This window comes from Vidua macroura, chromosome 6 (genome assembly GCF_024509145.1).
Source record: "Vidua macroura isolate BioBank_ID:100142 chromosome 6, ASM2450914v1, whole genome shotgun sequence".
Classification (NCBI taxonomy): Eukaryota; Metazoa; Chordata; class Aves; order Passeriformes; family Viduidae; genus Vidua; species Vidua macroura.
The window spans coordinates 63,170,041-63,186,844 of NC_071576.1; the positions used below are offsets into that span (position 1 = coordinate 63,170,041).

The window sequence follows — 16,804 nt, forward strand, 5'->3', positions numbered from 1 at the left end:
ACTTAGGCAATTCTAAAGGCCACTGATAACAGGTACAACTCCTTGCCATATTTTTTTTTACTAGGCCTGGACGGTGTTAGTAAGGATTAGACAGAAACTTCATACCTAGAGCAGACAGGAGTCATCCATTAGCAGGTAGATGGACTGCATACCTGTTCTTATTCTTGCTGTAGTCTGGGACTGAGAGATTATTTATCTGGTGTTTCTGCATTCTTTAAAAAAATTCTAGATAAGCATCTGTAAGAGTTTTAAAATCTATCATTTGATTTTAAGCACTGCAGCTACCACCATACACAAATGCAGTGTTCAGCAGCAATCTGGAAGAAACAGAATTGGGTATGTGACTTAAAAAAAATCTAAACACAGGAAACCCAGTGGAAACTAGAAATTGAAACACAATGTTAGGGCATTATGGCAATGTCAGAACTGGCACGTTGTCCCAGATTCAATATTACCTGCTGATCACTGTTTCATGTGAAACAGGTTTATTACACCTGTTATGAGGAATCCACGGCTGTTAGGAAGTGTTGATTTAAGTATGATAAATTTCATCATCAAAAAGCCCTCTTTTTTATCTCTCTTGTGTACTACAAAATCTGAACTTAACAAATTATCAAATCAGTTTTGCAGAAGGATACTTTCCTCAGTGATGTGCTTTCACCTCTCAGGTGCAGGAAGCTGCCATCAGCCCACCTCTAGTGGCTGCAAGGCAGGAAACAATAATTTTCTTTTTTTTTCCAGTTACCCAGCACAGTTTCAGTAGAGAAGTAATAAGCGAATACAGGAGTATGTACTGCCATGGAACCAAACGTTGCTTATCATGCCAGCCATAGGTTTTGTGCAGCAGTAATTTGAGGGTGATGCAGAATGATGTCACATCTAAGAGTTGGTTTGTCTTGTTTTTGACTTGTCCAAGTGCCTGCCTGTGCTCTATGCTCAGGGTCTGCAGCAGTTGGCTCTTTATATATATATATATATATATATAAACATTATATAAATATATGCTGCATGTGAAATCTATATATATATATATATATGTATCAGCCTATGTCAGGAGCCCATCTCAGCTTAGCACAGGGCCATGGGTCTCTCCCCACTGTGTAAAAAAAAGATTCTCTGTAGTTCATCTCTGGCTGCCACAGGCAAGCTGGAAATGGAAAAGAAGGAAGGGTACCACCAAAAGGGAGCAAATATCCCCCTCTCCTACTGACTTTTGCCTCTTGTCATAGTGTCTCTCTTCTTTGCAAAATTACATACAAATGATGTTATTTGATTGAAATCAATGTAGATATACTAGTGTTGTCTATTCTCTGAACATTTGGTATCTTATAATAATTTAGGAAAACAGTCTGTAAATGCATTTGAAGGGTAGTGAGCAATTTTTTGGTTTTATGTTTGTGATATTTGAGAGAGAATTTGCTAGTGTGAGAAGTATAACATGATGCCGAGAAATACTGTGTAACTCTATGGCCCGTAGTGTTCAGGTTCCTGATTTGGGATTAGGCTTTCCAAGCCAAATATTCACTTTTAATTTAATTTGCCCAGTTTTGTGCTGCACACACTGTTGACAGACAGAGAATATAAATGGCATAACCTCAGAAAATCTTGTGAATGCTGGAAGTGTTTTTATAACTTTTACTTTCCTTTACTTTTCCATTCTAAAGCAAAGAGATCTGCGAGGCAAATGAAACCATTATGTGCCCTATGTGTGAACGCAATTGCACTCTACAAAAACTCAATGAAAGCTGCATATATGCCAAGGTAATTTTTGTATTATTGCTATCAAGATAATGGTGATTGTAGAATGAATGGCTGCCCTTGTTTCAACCAAGTTTCCTGAAAAACAAGTTGTTTCTCTACAGTTGTTGTTTTCAGCCTCTGTAATACATCTTTCTGATAGGGGAATGCTCTGAAATGACCTGGGGTTTTTCCAAAATTCCTTTCTGTGAGCATTTCATTATTAATAAATTCTTATTATTTTCATCAACTTATTAATTCCTCTGTGAGGACTTCATAAGAAAACTTTCTGTAAGGCTTTTCCTACTTTCCTCTGTAACTATCTTATTACTCTGTTTCCTTTGCTTACTTTGTATTTGAATTTTTGCTCCTGCTTTGCTCTAACTAATGCAAAGATTTTATACAATTAAATATTTTGCTACAAGAAGCTATTCTTCAAATTTAAATAATCACACCAGAAATTGCAAAATACCTAGGTAGAAGAAGAAAATAGAATCAAGAGACAGTAAGTATGTAGAGGGAGAAAAGTGAAGAGGATTTTTTTTAGCCCATAAAAGCCTTAAAATAGAAATGGTTGAGATTAAATTTGACCTACCATATGACAAGAATTCTGGATGAAATTTTAACCTGTCTGGACATGGACAAAACACCTCAGTGCCTGTGAAACAAAATGACTAGTGATGCATGAAGTGATATTCTGGAACAGCAGATTTCAAATTATACTGGAAGTCAGAGTGTGACATTGACAAACCTTGGTAGAAAAAACATGCTGGTAGGACTGCTTAGGAGAATGCTTAACTTTTGGGTTCTGACACCGGTTATGTATTCTGGGATTATCTGGGGCAAAAGATGAGGTGGCAGTATTATTTTTTCCTGATGTATTCCTTTTTTTATTCAGGTTACACATTTGTTTGATAATGGAGGGACTGTCTTCTTTGCAATTTTCATGGCAATTTGGGGTAAGTACATTTTTACTTGGTTGTTTTTTTTTTTATTTGTAGTTCACCTGACCCTTTTATATGGTTACTTGGCAAAGGAGATTATAGCTCTTGATAAAAGTTTAAGGATTATGATTTTGCCACACAAACAAATTTTTTTCATTAACCTAAATTTCTATGCTAGCAATGAGTAACACCTTTTCTGTAAATGCATGTATGTAACAGCTAATGTAATGATTTTCTTTAGGGTCCTAAATGTCTTTAAGCCTGAATTTTTTTATTTTTTAGGCCGAAGTCCTTTTAGAGGAGAACATGTAGGTTGTGTTACTGATCTTGAGCCAATATCAAAATCACATTTTGTAGAGGATTCTTAGAGAATAAATGAGGATGGTTTTATGGGAGCTAATTAGAGGAAAGTATAGGAAAGTTCTGAGGTTAAGTGCTTACTGCATTTAAGGTATTTGCATTGAAATTCTTAGTCTGAATCTCTCGCTGTGTTTACACTGCCATTGCACACATCGTGTTGTGCAGCTCAAAGCCAAGCAGGGGGATGTCCACAGAGGACACTGTTGAGCAGGAGTTACCAAAAACAGTCCTGCCTCCTGTAGAAGGTCAGTGTAATAATGCCATAAAAGACAGATTTAATGGGCCCAGCATTAAATCCTCAGTAGAATTAGCTTTCACTGCAGCTAATAGGATTTTGCTGCTGGGAAATAGGGAAGAAGAACAGAACCAAAGATAATTGATTCTACCAGTGAACATGTTTGTCTGTTTAAACACTGAGAAAATGACTAGTTCACATACACAGAGCTGTCTGCATTCAAGCCAGAGTTTCACAGTTTTGAATGAAATGGTACACAACAGCTTTATTGATGTAATGCGTATGAATAAGTATTAATGACTTTAACTTAAAGTGAAGTAAAAACAAATGTCACACATTTTGGAGGCTGGCATGGTAAAAGCAAGTAACAATATACAAACAACAGCAAAACATCAAATAGTTACATGGGCAACAGAAGCACAACCCCGTACATGCAAAAATTATGATTGGATTGTCAAAAATTAACATGATATAAGTAAAGGGCACACTTTGATTACTTTCCTCATTGATATTTCTTCATTTACTGTTAATCTCGCTATTACTGTCTTCCAATTAATTACTACTTTCAAAAATCCCTAAAATAAAATGCATTTAATTATATAGTTGCCAGTGCAGACAGCACAGGTAGCTTCTTAGCATCTCTTCATCTCTAAGGTCTCCTTCAAGAGAGCTCTTTCCATTTTCATCTGAGGCCAAGATTCAAGTGTAAGGAGGAATTGGCTTGTATGACACTGCTTTACCACAGGAAAGATGGCATTATATGGGCTAGGGAAGGTGAAAGCTGAACGTTATATTTTTCTTTTTTTTTCTATATTTCAAGCATCAGAGTGATATTCTCTTGTAATATAGGTGAATCTGTCTCAGATTTTCAGTCTGCTACCAAACATGCTGGATACTATGTTAGAAATCAGGTTCTGGTATTGATGGGACATACACTGTTTTTATTACTGAACTCAAAAAAAAGGCAAGATTGCATATGTGGACTGAAATCTTTAATATTTTAAATAAATACCTGTTTTGCCCATATTCAGTATGACTGACATAGTTTCTCTCTGGGGTGTATGTGCATGTAATTTACTCACATATTGAATAAAATCTCATTGCAGCATTCTCAGACAGTGAGATAATTCCCTTCCATCAGTGTGATCCACAGTCTCCACACTAATTAAAGCGTTTTAGCAGAGTATAATAACAAGGACATATCCCACGTGGGTAGTGTTCTCTGCACTTTATTTTGTTTATTCTGTGCCTTTACAATTGTTTCTTTTACATATTCTCTCTTTCTATTTAGACATGGCTGGTAATTGCAAACAGATAAGCTATGCAATTATTTGCATTATAGTGCCATAATTTTACTCTTTAGCTGGACAGAACTGGACCATGCTTTTTAGGATACCTATGTATGTATCAGAGATAATTCCTTTCCTCTCTTGTTAAGTATTTCTTCTGTCTAATCTATACTGACACATTTTAAATAATTTTTACAGATCTAGCCTGCAATTCAAACAACAGATCAGTTTGACAGAGGAATAGAAGCTTGTCTTCTTTTTTCCTATTGATAAGTCATACTAAATTGCTGTCATGTAGTCAAAGGTTAGATGTAGCTCATTTTACTCAGTAATTCCATTTTCCACAGCAAACTTCAAGTAATCCAAATTAAATAATCCAAGTAAACCTAATCAATCTTGGCATATTCACTGAAGAAGGTAGAAATGTAAATTTTGGAAAATAATGACCTGAGTCGTTTATCAGATAGAAATTATATTAGGATAGTTTCACTTCAAAGTAGTGAAATTGAGGGTGTTTTTTTGTATTGATAATAAAATATCATTGTAATCCTAGTCAAATTTTTCTTTGTCACATTGTTGACCAAAGTTACACAAAGCAGAATCTTACCTGGGCGCTATTTTTCTGTATTATTTCTAAAAAGCAATTATAATATCCTTCCAGGAAAAGCAGAGGTTGATAATTTAATTACAAAGTAGAAGAGTGATGCTCTGCTACTGAGCCCTGCCTGTTGTATATTGGTGTGTCTTGTGACTTTTCCTTACTTTTCAAGACATTGTTTGAACAGTAATGGCTGTAAGGTAACAACGGCCAAGTTGTTTCGGAAAAAATGAAAAGCGTGTAGATAACAGGCAAGAATATAATCTGAAGGAAGCATTGCAGTGAAGGGTGGGATGGTGTGATGTCAGCCACTGGAATGCCATCAGATGGGCACCCTGCATTGTCTTCCTCTGTCTTGGCTGCTGTGCGGCACCTCTGACTCTTATCATATGGTTCAAGAGAGTTGTCTTAGTGAAGAACTGAAGGAATAACACAGTAATTTTTTAATATATGACTTGAAAGATTTGAATCTCTTGGTTTAATTCAGCAGTCCCTCACATGTATGTCCAGTTAATTGCTTTCTGACATATGGGAGAGCAAATATCAGAGCCCTGATTCATGATTTTCTGAAGATAACTCATGTCTTTCTAGCAACACCCATTCAGTTGGGTGACCACATGGGTGGTCAACTTTCAAAGCTGATTCCTAATCTGATGTCCTGGCAGCTTTCAGCTCTTGCTTTTAAGCTGGAAAGGGCATATTGCTGAAATTTATTTTGATTTTATTTTCTATGAGAAAAAAGGTGTGTTTGGCCTCTCAGTATTTGTTTAAACATTTAAAAATAAGGTCCAGGAACATGATATAAATGTTAGGACTGTGATTGCACTTCAACACAAGTTTTTATATACTCATAGAGAAGACAGAAGCAGTCATCTTTTTAAACCTCTTAAAAATATTTTTACTTCTGAAAACAGATGTAGCTTCATCTTAATTTTGTCATTGACTTTGGATGACTAAAGAGTCTGGCTTTTTTTCAGTTAATCAAGGTTTGGGAGAGATTTTGAGCTATAGCTTTAAACTCCCCCACAATCCTTTGAACAGGTTCAGTGATACTAGATATGAATTTCCTGATATTTCAGAGGTTAAAAAAATAACTTGTAAGGAGGAAATACGGAGTTAAGAGGCATATTGGTTAAGCTAAAATTTAAAAATAATAAATTAATGTCAGTTGAAAGCTAATTTGGCCGGAGTCAATGATATCCTAATAATTCAGTAAGACAAGACTATTTAAACAGCAGCCCTGTGCAGGAATTAGAAACATTCTTGTGCAAAACACTTGTATTGTTCCTTACCTGGATCACTCCTTGTGTCATCATAGAGCCATCTGTGGGAAAATGACTCGGGCCTCTTCATAGCACCTATAAAATATCCAGCCAGGCTAATTAATACAGATCCCAAAATGGCTCCTACAAAGATGCCAGCTATTACTTCTTCTTTGTTGTTTTTGTCTGGGTGAGAAAGAAACAAAGATGAAACAGTTGAATGGGAATAATAAATCTATAAAACCAGCAAGTGAGACTTGTCAGCAAGGATCTGAAACACTTTGCAAGCTCTGAGTAAACCAGCCTTTCTGCAGAAACTTTCTGCCTTTGTAAATGAAAACAAACTTCTCCATCTTTGAGGTTTTGGGGAATAACCGGGGTTTAGGAAAAGTAAAAAGGCAGCTAAATGAGTTTTTAGTCAAATAAAAATATTTAATTACTGTATCAACCACTATTTTTAATTGAATAAATGAACAGTAATCATTCTTTGAATGCAATTATTTGTAAGCATTTAAGCCAGCAGTTAAAATTGCATCCTCTGAATTTCAATTTTTGTGTATGCAAAGCTAAAAATTCAGTAATGGTAATTGAACATGCATCTGTTCAATTACCAAAATAAATGCATTTCTTCAAGATTTTCCCTCCAATTTCATGAAATCTTCCTTCAAGGTATTCAGTTTTTCTTGGAAGTGAACTTTCTCTCCCAACTCTCCTTCCTATTCAGTAGAAGTTATCTAAAAATCAGGTGCCTTGTAATTATTAGCTCCGTATTAACTGTGATGGGAAACATGAAAGTCTGATGGTCCTTCAGTTCTTAGTACAAACTGTACTTTCAGTCCTGTGTTAAAAGCTTGAAAGCTAATTAATGCAAAAAATTACTGTGCCTTCTAATCTTTTCTTTTCCTGAAGACCTGATTCAGAATAGCAGGATAGAAAAGTGCAATGACATTTTTATGTTCCATTGTTTTCCCACGCATACTTAACTTGGTAATTAAATGCACAATGAGTAATTCCTTTGGAAGTGTTTATAAGAAGTCATCTTTGGTTACAAAAATTTCTGAACTTTAATAAGTTGATGTGCTGTATATTTTAAATCTAATTTCTACACATCTGCTTTGAAGGTCCATTCCAGTGAAAATAGGCAATACCTGTCACTAGGTTCTCCCACTCTGGGAAGTGTTAAATAATTAATTAAAGATTAAATAATTTGAAAAATACACACGTTACTTTGGGTGAGCTTTAGTTTTAGTTTGTACTAGGTCACCTGTAAGTTCACATGTCTCATAAAGCCTCCAGTTCAATTTAACAAAAGGTTTTATTTCAGTATTATAATTTTATTAAACCACTTGGGTTTTAGTTAGATCCTTACCTGCATTGGCATCTTTTGGTGGTGCAATAGAAGGGTTGCTGGAATTATGATTTAGCTTTTTTGTCTGCTGAATGGGGTTGAAACGGGGCAGGACTGTCCTGCTTCACCATGGGTGATGTCAGAATGACGCTGATGGGGAGCAGCGTGGTGGATTTGATTGAAGAGTTACCACTGGGAGCACTAAAGCCCCAAGGGTAGTATAGATGACTGTGGAATGACTTGGTGTCACTGTGGAAGGAGATGTAGCTGCAGCACATTTGGTCGCTTCAGAAAAGTCACCTGTTATTCTGAATGTTGCTAAAGACATTGAGCTTCTGTGGATGTTTGTGGCTGAGTTACTTATTCCATTTTGTTGACACATTTGAAGAGAAGGTGGTGCCATCAGAGGACCTCAGGGATATGCTTGTTGCCCCACTGATCATTTCTGTTCTTTTCATTGCATTCTCTTTGACACTGGCAGCTGCTGGTGCAGCATGACTTACAGTAGAAGGACTTGTGGTCGTCATATGCAGAACAAATCTCTCTAAAGTTAGTTGCACTGGAGACTGATTTTTTTGTAATTGAACTATTTATTTTACTGGTTTCTTTTACTTCTTCAGCCTCAGTATTGCATCTGTTCCATTGCAGTCTTGCAAGCAGAAAAGTGAGAGTTATTACGCAGGAGGATTGCATGGTGTTGAGTTCAAAGTTTATTTTATACAGAACCTGCAAGAAATTCACTTTTGTTTATGATTTTATTTAACCAAACCAAGTTACTCACTGAAGACCCAAGTAAGTTGGTAAAGGAAGTTAGTGTTATACAATAGAAATCTCACTAATTTATCACGTGTTGATGCTGGAAACCTTCTGTCCCTACGTGTTAATGACATAAGAATTGCCTAAAATAATATTGATGATCAACAAAATTGATCTCATCTTTATCAGTATTAATTGCAATATTGATCTCAGTGTGCTGATGGAGATGTTGTAGGATAGCTCACGTGACTGGAATGTTGTCGTTGAGGACTACACAATGTTTAGGATAGACAGACCAGGAAAGGACATGGTGTCAGAGTTCTCCTGTGTGAGACAAGACTTGGAATGTATTCAGCTCTGACTTGGGGTAGATGAGGAGTAAGTCGAGAACTTATGGGTCAGGATAAAGGGGGTAACTCCTAAGGGTGACACTGTTGTGGGTGTTTGCTACAGGCCAGCTGATCAGGAGAAAAACGTGGATGAGGTCTGCTGTAGACAGCTTGAAGCAGCCTCACAGTCAGAGCACTGGTTCTTGTAAGATACTTTAACTACCTTGACATCTGCTGGAGAAGCAGCACAGCGAAGCACAAATAGTCCAGAAGGTTCCTGGAAAGCAGGTAGTAGAGGATTCCCCAAGGAGTGGCATGTTGCTTGACCTCATACTTAACAAACAGGGAAGTCTTGTTGGAAATGTGGAGGTTGGGAGCAGCCTTGGCTGCAGGGATCGTGTGATTGTGAAGTTCAGTACTGGATAAAGAGGAAGCAAGGCATCAAGTAAAATTACAACCATCATATTCAGGTGACCTAACATTAGCTGCTTTAGGAATCTCTTGGAAAAATCCCATGAGAATAATCCCTGCAGGGAAGAGAGGTCTAAGAGAGCTGGTTGATATTCAAAGACTACTTTCTCCAGGCTCAAAAATGATGAATCCCAATGAGAAAGGAATCAGGCAAAGCGGTCAAATGACCTGTGTGAATGAATAAAGAATTCCTGTCAAGCATAAGCAGGAAATATACAGGAGATTGAAGCAGGGTCAGGTCACTTGGAATGCATCTAGAGAGGTGATCAGAGTAAGTAGGAATGGAACAAGGAAGGCCAAGGCCCATCTGGAATTAAATCTGTACAGGGATGTAAAGGACAAGAAGAAAGGCTTATTCAAAGGCTTATCCATAGCAAAAGGAAAACAAAGGATCATGTGGCCCATTACTAAATGGAGGGAGGCCCTTGTAGTTGAAGACACAGAAGGGCAGAGCTGCTGAGCTTCTTCTTTGCATTGGTCTTCCCTGATGTGACCAGCCCTCAGGAATCTCTGTCCCAGGTGCCCAGGGTAAAAGCACAATTGGGTTAGAGAAGACTTGGACAAACTTGACATCCACAAGTACATGGGCCTTGACGGGATGCATCCACGGGTGCTGAGAGAGTTGGCAGACACCATAGCTAGGCTGTTCACAAACATCTTTGAAAGGTCTTGGTGATCAGGAGAGGTGCCTAAAGACTGAAAGAAAGCCAATGTCACCCCAGTCTTCAAGCAAGAGAAAGAGGAGGACCCAGGAAACTATTTACCAGTCAGCTTTACCTCAATCCCAGAGAGCTGTAATCAGTGGCACAGGGTCTGGCTGGAGGCCTGCCACTGGTGATGTCCCTCAAGGCTCTATACTGGTCCCAGTATGGTTTAACTAACTCAGCAATGACTTGGACAAAGGGGCAGATGTCCCCTCAGCAAGTTTGCTGATGACACAAAGATGGGAGAAATGGTCCCAGAGTGCTGTGCATCCCTTCCGAGGCACCTCAACAGGCTGGAGAGATGGACAGAGAAGAACTGTGCCAGATTCAACAGTGGGAAATGCAGGGTCCAGCACCTGGGGAGGAACAGCCCCATGCACCAGCACGGGCTGAGGACTGACCTGCTGGAAAGCAGCTCTGTGGAAATGCAGCTGGGGGTCCTGGTGGATGACAAATTGTCCATGGGCCAGCAGCGTGCCCTGTGGGCAGTGAGGCCAATGGGATCCTGGGGTGCATTAGGGAGAACGTTGCCAGCAGGTTGAGGTTGGAGATCCTGCCCCTCTGTCAGCCCTGGTGAGGCACATCTGGAGCACTGTGTCCTGCTCTGGGCTCCTCATTTCAAGAAAGACAAGGAGCTCCTGGAGTGGTTGCAGTGGTGGGCTATGAAGAAGATTGAGGGACTGGAGAATCTTTCTTAACAGGAAAGGCTGAGGGAACTGGGCCTGTTCATCCTTTAGGAGAGATGACTGAGAGGGGATCTTATCAATATATCTAAGTATCTGAAGGGAGGGTGTTAAGAGGATGGAGCCAGTATCTGCTCAGTGCCAGACAATAGGACAAGATGCAATGAGCAGAAACTAATGCACAGTAACTTTTGCCTGAATGTGAAGAAGGACTTCTCTCCTGCTTGCACTGGAAGAGGTTGCATAGAGAGGTTGTGGAGTCTCCCTCACTGGAGATATTCAAGAACTGCCTGGATGCAATCCTGTGCCATATGCTCTTGGATGGCCCTTCTTAAGCAGGGAAGTTAGATCAGGTGATCCTTCCAATCTTACCCATTTCATGATTTTGGAACAAAAGCTTTTTTTTTGTAAGAAAATTCCATGGTTCTATAAACAGACCTCATACTCAGAAGGGAATAATTTCAAAACCACTTTGCTATGGAGTGAGGTAATGAAACATATATGGATGATAGTCTCAAGGCAATGTTTTCTGGGCAGACAGCAATTCTAAGAGCATGCTAGAGATTTACGCTCCCTTGTGAAGAATTAGAATTTTTACAATTAACCTGCAAAGTTGATGGATAATATTTTGTGGCCTTGAGCAGTGAGTGTCATATGAATGCTGCCAGGACCAAATTGAAAACTAAATCAGTCCAGGGGTTATGAATGAGGCTGAATTTGTGTGCAAACTTCTTTTGCAATACGAAACTGGAAACTGTGTATTAGGCATTGATTTTTCAAATGTTAGATGGAGAAGAATGAGAAAACCTCACCTTGAAGTCACATGACAGTAGTAGGTCTGCTGTTCAGCCTATGTTGTTCAGTGAGGTTTTGGTGAGGGGTATTTTTTCTATATATGAAACAGATTGGGATCATCAAGTTTTTAACTCCCACACATGAGCTCTCATATGACAGCACAGTAAATTCTATAAGTTATTCTTCAGCATCATTAAGTATTTGGATGTCCATTTATGTGGGTACTTCACCACCTGAATGAAGGAGCTTTATACCTGGAAAAAGGAACTATTTCTTTTGTCTTCAAGCCTCTCCTACTTTTTTTATACTTTTTCTTATGAGTGGTTTTATAGAGGGTTTGTGGTTTGGTTTTTTTGGGTTTTTTTTTTTAATTTTTTTTGGGGGGGGGCAAGGGGCAGGGAGAGCAAGGGTTGGTTTTATTAATTTGTTAGTTTGGGTTTTTTTATTGAGTTGTGTATTATCCCCAGCTTAGCTTCTTTGTATGTAACACTGTTAAGAGCAATGTGAAGAGCATATATTATATAAATAAGTCATGTATAATTATATAGATATAGGTATAATAAATATAACTAATTATGATAAATAATTATGTATCAATTATGTATAGAAACCCAAAAATATATTAAACATAGTACAAAAATATAGATAAAGGTAGGAATATGTGACCATATGTGTTGAGTTAGAAATCCTTCTTCTGAGCAATTGGCTTTCTAGAAGGAAGCAAATTTTCTTACTTCCTATTTGAAATCATGATTTTTTCAAGGAACAATTGGAGAATTCTACGTTTTATCGGGAATCACACCCTAAACAAGGTGTCTTATCCTCAGTGGCAGACTACAGTGTTTTGGAAATTTGGAGTTATTTATTAGTTGTAATTATCTTATCAAAACCCCTAAGTACATGGACAATCTGATTATAGTCTCACACCTAGATTAGAAATAATTGTCTAAAGAATTATTCTAGTAGCAAAACTTCTGCAGTATAAAACTGTATAGCTGGGAAAGAAGTGAGATTGTCTTTTTTAAACTGAATAAAATGAGATTGTTCTTGGCTCTTTATTAATAGATATCATTGTGTATGTGTTTCCTTGTTTCTTCAAGAGAAGATTCTATGTTTTGAATAAAATGAAAAGCAAAATGATGAATTTGAAGGGATGGCAATGTGTCATGTTGACACGTACCTATCTCTGTACAGCTACTGCGGACAACAAAAATATGATCCTTAAACGTTGTTAAATAGTGTTTTAAATTTAACAGGGATTATCATGAAGCTACCTAGAGTTTTCAGATTCTATGAGGAAAACTGTCAGAAAGTGGCTAATGACATGTTACATTGCTGGTTTTCTTAAGATCTGCGTGGCCCTGTTTTTCCCCCTGTAGTTAAAGTACAGTTGTTTTCCACAGCAACAGTCTTTCTAGAGTTTTGGAAAAGACGGAGAGCTGTACTGACTTATGATTGGGACCTCATAGATTGGGAAGATGAGGAGGTAAGAAGAAACAGAAGTAAACATGTAAAGCCTTGCTATCATCATGGTTAAAGTCTCAATATCAATCCATATTGTATGTCAGTCATCTGAGTTTGTCATTCAGATCGTATTTGTATTTATAGCACTAGTTGCAGAATGCAAAGGTATACTTGAGATTGTACAAGGATACTTTGTCTTTTCCAACTAATATTATAATTCCAAATATAATTCTACATTTATTAAAAGTATCCTTGGAAAAACTGAGTGCAAATACTTCCCGTACAGAGGACAGGAGCTGCTTCTGATGTCAGCACAGATGCCTTTCAGTTCCATGGTTTCTGGTTCTGGAAATTCCTAATCCTGCATAAAAATAGGACCAAAACAAGCAACAAGATGGAAACTAGATTTGGATCCTTGGAGAGGCATAGCTTGTCCCTGAACATTCTGCTATCAGCATCAGCAATAATAAATTTTTTTTATTCCATTAATCACTAGCTAGCATAGCTGTAATTTATTTATATTGATGATTTAATTGCAGCTTAAGTCAATAGACTTCACTTATTTTACAGCTTTCCATGGATGAGTAGATAGAAGCTATTTTTAATAAATGCTCTCATAACACAAACAACACCATTATAACTGGCCCTAATTTATAGTTGTGCTCTCAATTTTCGCAGACAATCTAGTGTCTAAGTCAGCAATGTGACCCATGATTCTTTTTAACACCCTCACATAGTGGGGAAGGCTCCTGTGGTTTCTGTTCTTTCTTGCTCTCTGGCACTGCTTCCAAGGATTTTCAAAAGAGCAAATTATTTAGGTGTTGGAGTTGTAGCATTATAAAAAAATCATCCCTATCAGTATAATGTCCTACTTCGTAGCACATGTATGTCTGATTCTTGAGGGCAATAAGTAATACCGCAAATGGAATCCACCCTGTCGTTCCAGGAAGAGCTGCGTCCCCAGTTTGAAGCTAAATATTCCCAAGTGGAAAGAGTAAATCCCATCACAGGAAAACCTGAACCTTTTCAACCTTTCCCTGATAAGCTCAGTCGACTGATGGTGTCTGTCTCAGGAATATTCTTCATGGTGATGTTTAATAATATTACAACTACTGTATTGTAATTAATCTTATTCTGATGTAAATAGTAACTCAGCATGAGTGCATTCATTAAGATTAGTGGATTTATGTAATATAGGCAAAACTGATTGTCTTACAGCTTGTTCAGGGATCTCTTTGTTTCACAAGATGGAATATAGTTATATTGGAAAAGAATAGTAAAGAAATGTTTTAACTCATCTTGGTTTTTTGTTCTCTCAAATTCTGCTCTCCAAAACAAATGTCAATTTTTAAAACACTTGTTTTATTATTTCAGTGGGTATTTTTTGTTCTAATACCTCTACTCTTAAATACATACCTGTAGATTTCACTGGTCCTTACTGCAGTCTTTGCAGTTGTGGTGTATCGGCTGGTAGCCATGGAGCAGTTTGCTTCTTTCAAGTGGTATTTCATCAAGAAGTATTGGCAGTTTGCAACATCTGGCACTGGAGTCTGTATCAATTTTATGATCATCATGTCACTCAATGTTGTAAGTCTTCTGTTCTTTTAAAGGAGCAATTAATTTAAAAGAGTGATTTTTACAAGCTTACTCAGTTAACCATGTATTAGATATATACATGTTCATGCTTTTTTCATGTAGCAGTGTATGAAGCTAATATTGCAGTGGATTTTCCTCCTCTGATATAATGTTTGTTAATGCTTTTCTCTAATTCCGCCTTAATTTGTCACTGCACATCTTTGCTTATGTCACCAAGTTACAGGGGTACAGATTGCTGCTTTTCATTTGTATATTTTTAATATTGCATTTTGCAGTAGATTTCTAATTGGAACTACATTATTTACTGAGAATTTGGTTTCTAGGTTATTTTTGATTAATGACTTCTTATTGAAATGCAGCTGTGATATCAGTAATGCACAGTCCTAGAATCACTGTGATCTGTGATTTTGGTTTTAAGTTTTTTCTGTCATGTAACAGCACAGGTTTAATAATTTGCTCTTATAGCATTACACGGACAGGAACTCTTATTTTAGCTGCATTATTATTTATCATCTTTCTGATCCCATGCAAGCACAAACAGATGAAAAGGAATAATAATCCAGCAAACATCGGCTTTTAGTTCTCTTAAGGAATTGCACTCACTGCGATAAGAAATAATTCGTCCAATCAGAGTCTTCTAGTAATTTGTGTTATTATATATGATCACTCCACATCATAAAACATATATTGAAGTGAACAAGCAAAGCTATCAAAAAATAACTTGCTTTTCATAGTATACTCAAGGAAATATATTTCAGAGTTGGCAACTGCCTGGGGCTAAATTACATTTAAAATAAAGACTGGAGATAGTCACTATATAGAGAGAAAAGCATCCGTATTCATGCAAAACAGAACTGTACTGTGATACCTTGGTGCTATAGAGCAAGAGAATACCATGCTTTTGATGCTCGTTTTCATTGTGGATTTGTCATCACAACAGCCAGGATGTCCTGTACTTACAACATTTCATTTCTCTTATAGGTGTATGAAAAGGTTGCCTATCTCCTGACAGACTTAGGTATGTAGGTCTTTACTAATGGTGTGGTTCCTGCTGGCTGTGGCATATACCTTTATAGTATACTTCTTTATTTACCTTTAAAGAAGTGTTTTGAAAACTTCATCTATGAAGTACGTTTCTGGCATTTCCCAAAGCAAGTGAGAAATATCACAGAAAGAAAAGAAATTATTATTTCACTGAGGAAATAAAATAAAACTAAGGACTTGATTCTTATACTTTAACTTTTAGTGTTTCCTAGTATACACTGAAAAATAGTTATCTTATTTTCGAGCAAAAGTCAAAATTTATTCTTTCTTAGCACGCTAAAGGGTTTTTTCCATTTTTCCCAAATGCTTGGTTTATTTTTTATTAATGTTTAATTTGATCTTTCAGATGGAAAAGAATGGGTTAAGATAAAATTAAGTTGTCCTAGATAAAAATGTTGTCATTAATTTTAAAGTAGCTCCAATTCTGTAACATTAAAATTTTATACTGAAGCCTCTAGTCGTGATTCAATCAGAGTCATAATGCTTTCTAGGTTATAGAAAACAAGAACGCAAAGACAGAATTTAAGATCTCTGGCTGTGTCAATGTGTTACTGTTTAGTGTTTCATTTTACATGCTCACTTTTAGTCCATGTCAAAATATGCAAGTGATGTTGTCTTGGTTAAATGCCAGCTGGCTGCTTAAATTCCACAGCTCCCTCTTTTGGTTAAAGTAATAAATGAGATGCTCAAAACTTGATAGTGCTTCACCTAACAGGCAGTAGAACAGATTAGAAAAATTCAGAATTTATAGTCAACTTACTCGAATTAATAAAATATTTTAAAGTATTCTTTCATATCAAAATTATTTCTATTCCTTTTAAAATATTTTTTATTGTTACGGGTCATAGAACGGGAAAGAAAATAATTAAGTGTATAAGCAGTTTTTTTTCCCAAAATGCATTAAATAATTTTTTTCAAAAAAGATTTCTTGAATTAAACATAATATGGAGCATTAGGTGTTTCAGATAGGTAGATCATTCTTCTTGCTAAGGTGTTTTACATCAGAAGAGGACACCCTTCTGGGAACAGCTGTCCTTATAAATCTTGTAGTATGCTGTATATTTCTATCCAAATTTAGTCATCAGTAGACCAGAGTAGTTAAGTAGTACAGATTTTAACTGACAAATCCAGGCAGTGTAGACTTACAAATAATATGCTTTTACAGCTCACATACCTTAAAACTTGTACC

At 36.9% G+C, this 16,804-nt stretch overlaps 1 protein-coding gene across 1 annotated transcript in view; it reads left to right on the plus strand.

Moving 5' to 3' along the window:
- ANO3 (anoctamin 3) overlaps window positions 1-16,804 on the plus strand; it is an 82,480-nt gene that overhangs the window by 55,315 nt on the left and 10,361 nt on the right. Inside the window, exons 14-19 of the mRNA XM_053980158.1 lie at window positions 1,665-1,761; window positions 2,636-2,696; window positions 12,915-12,997; window positions 13,922-14,062; window positions 14,398-14,562; window positions 15,553-15,589. Of these exons, the coding sequence (XP_053836133.1) occupies window positions 1,665-1,761; window positions 2,636-2,696; window positions 12,915-12,997; window positions 13,922-14,062; window positions 14,398-14,562; window positions 15,553-15,589 (584 nt within the window). The remainder of the gene's footprint in view (window positions 1-1,664; window positions 1,762-2,635; window positions 2,697-12,914; window positions 12,998-13,921; window positions 14,063-14,397; window positions 14,563-15,552; window positions 15,590-16,804) is intronic.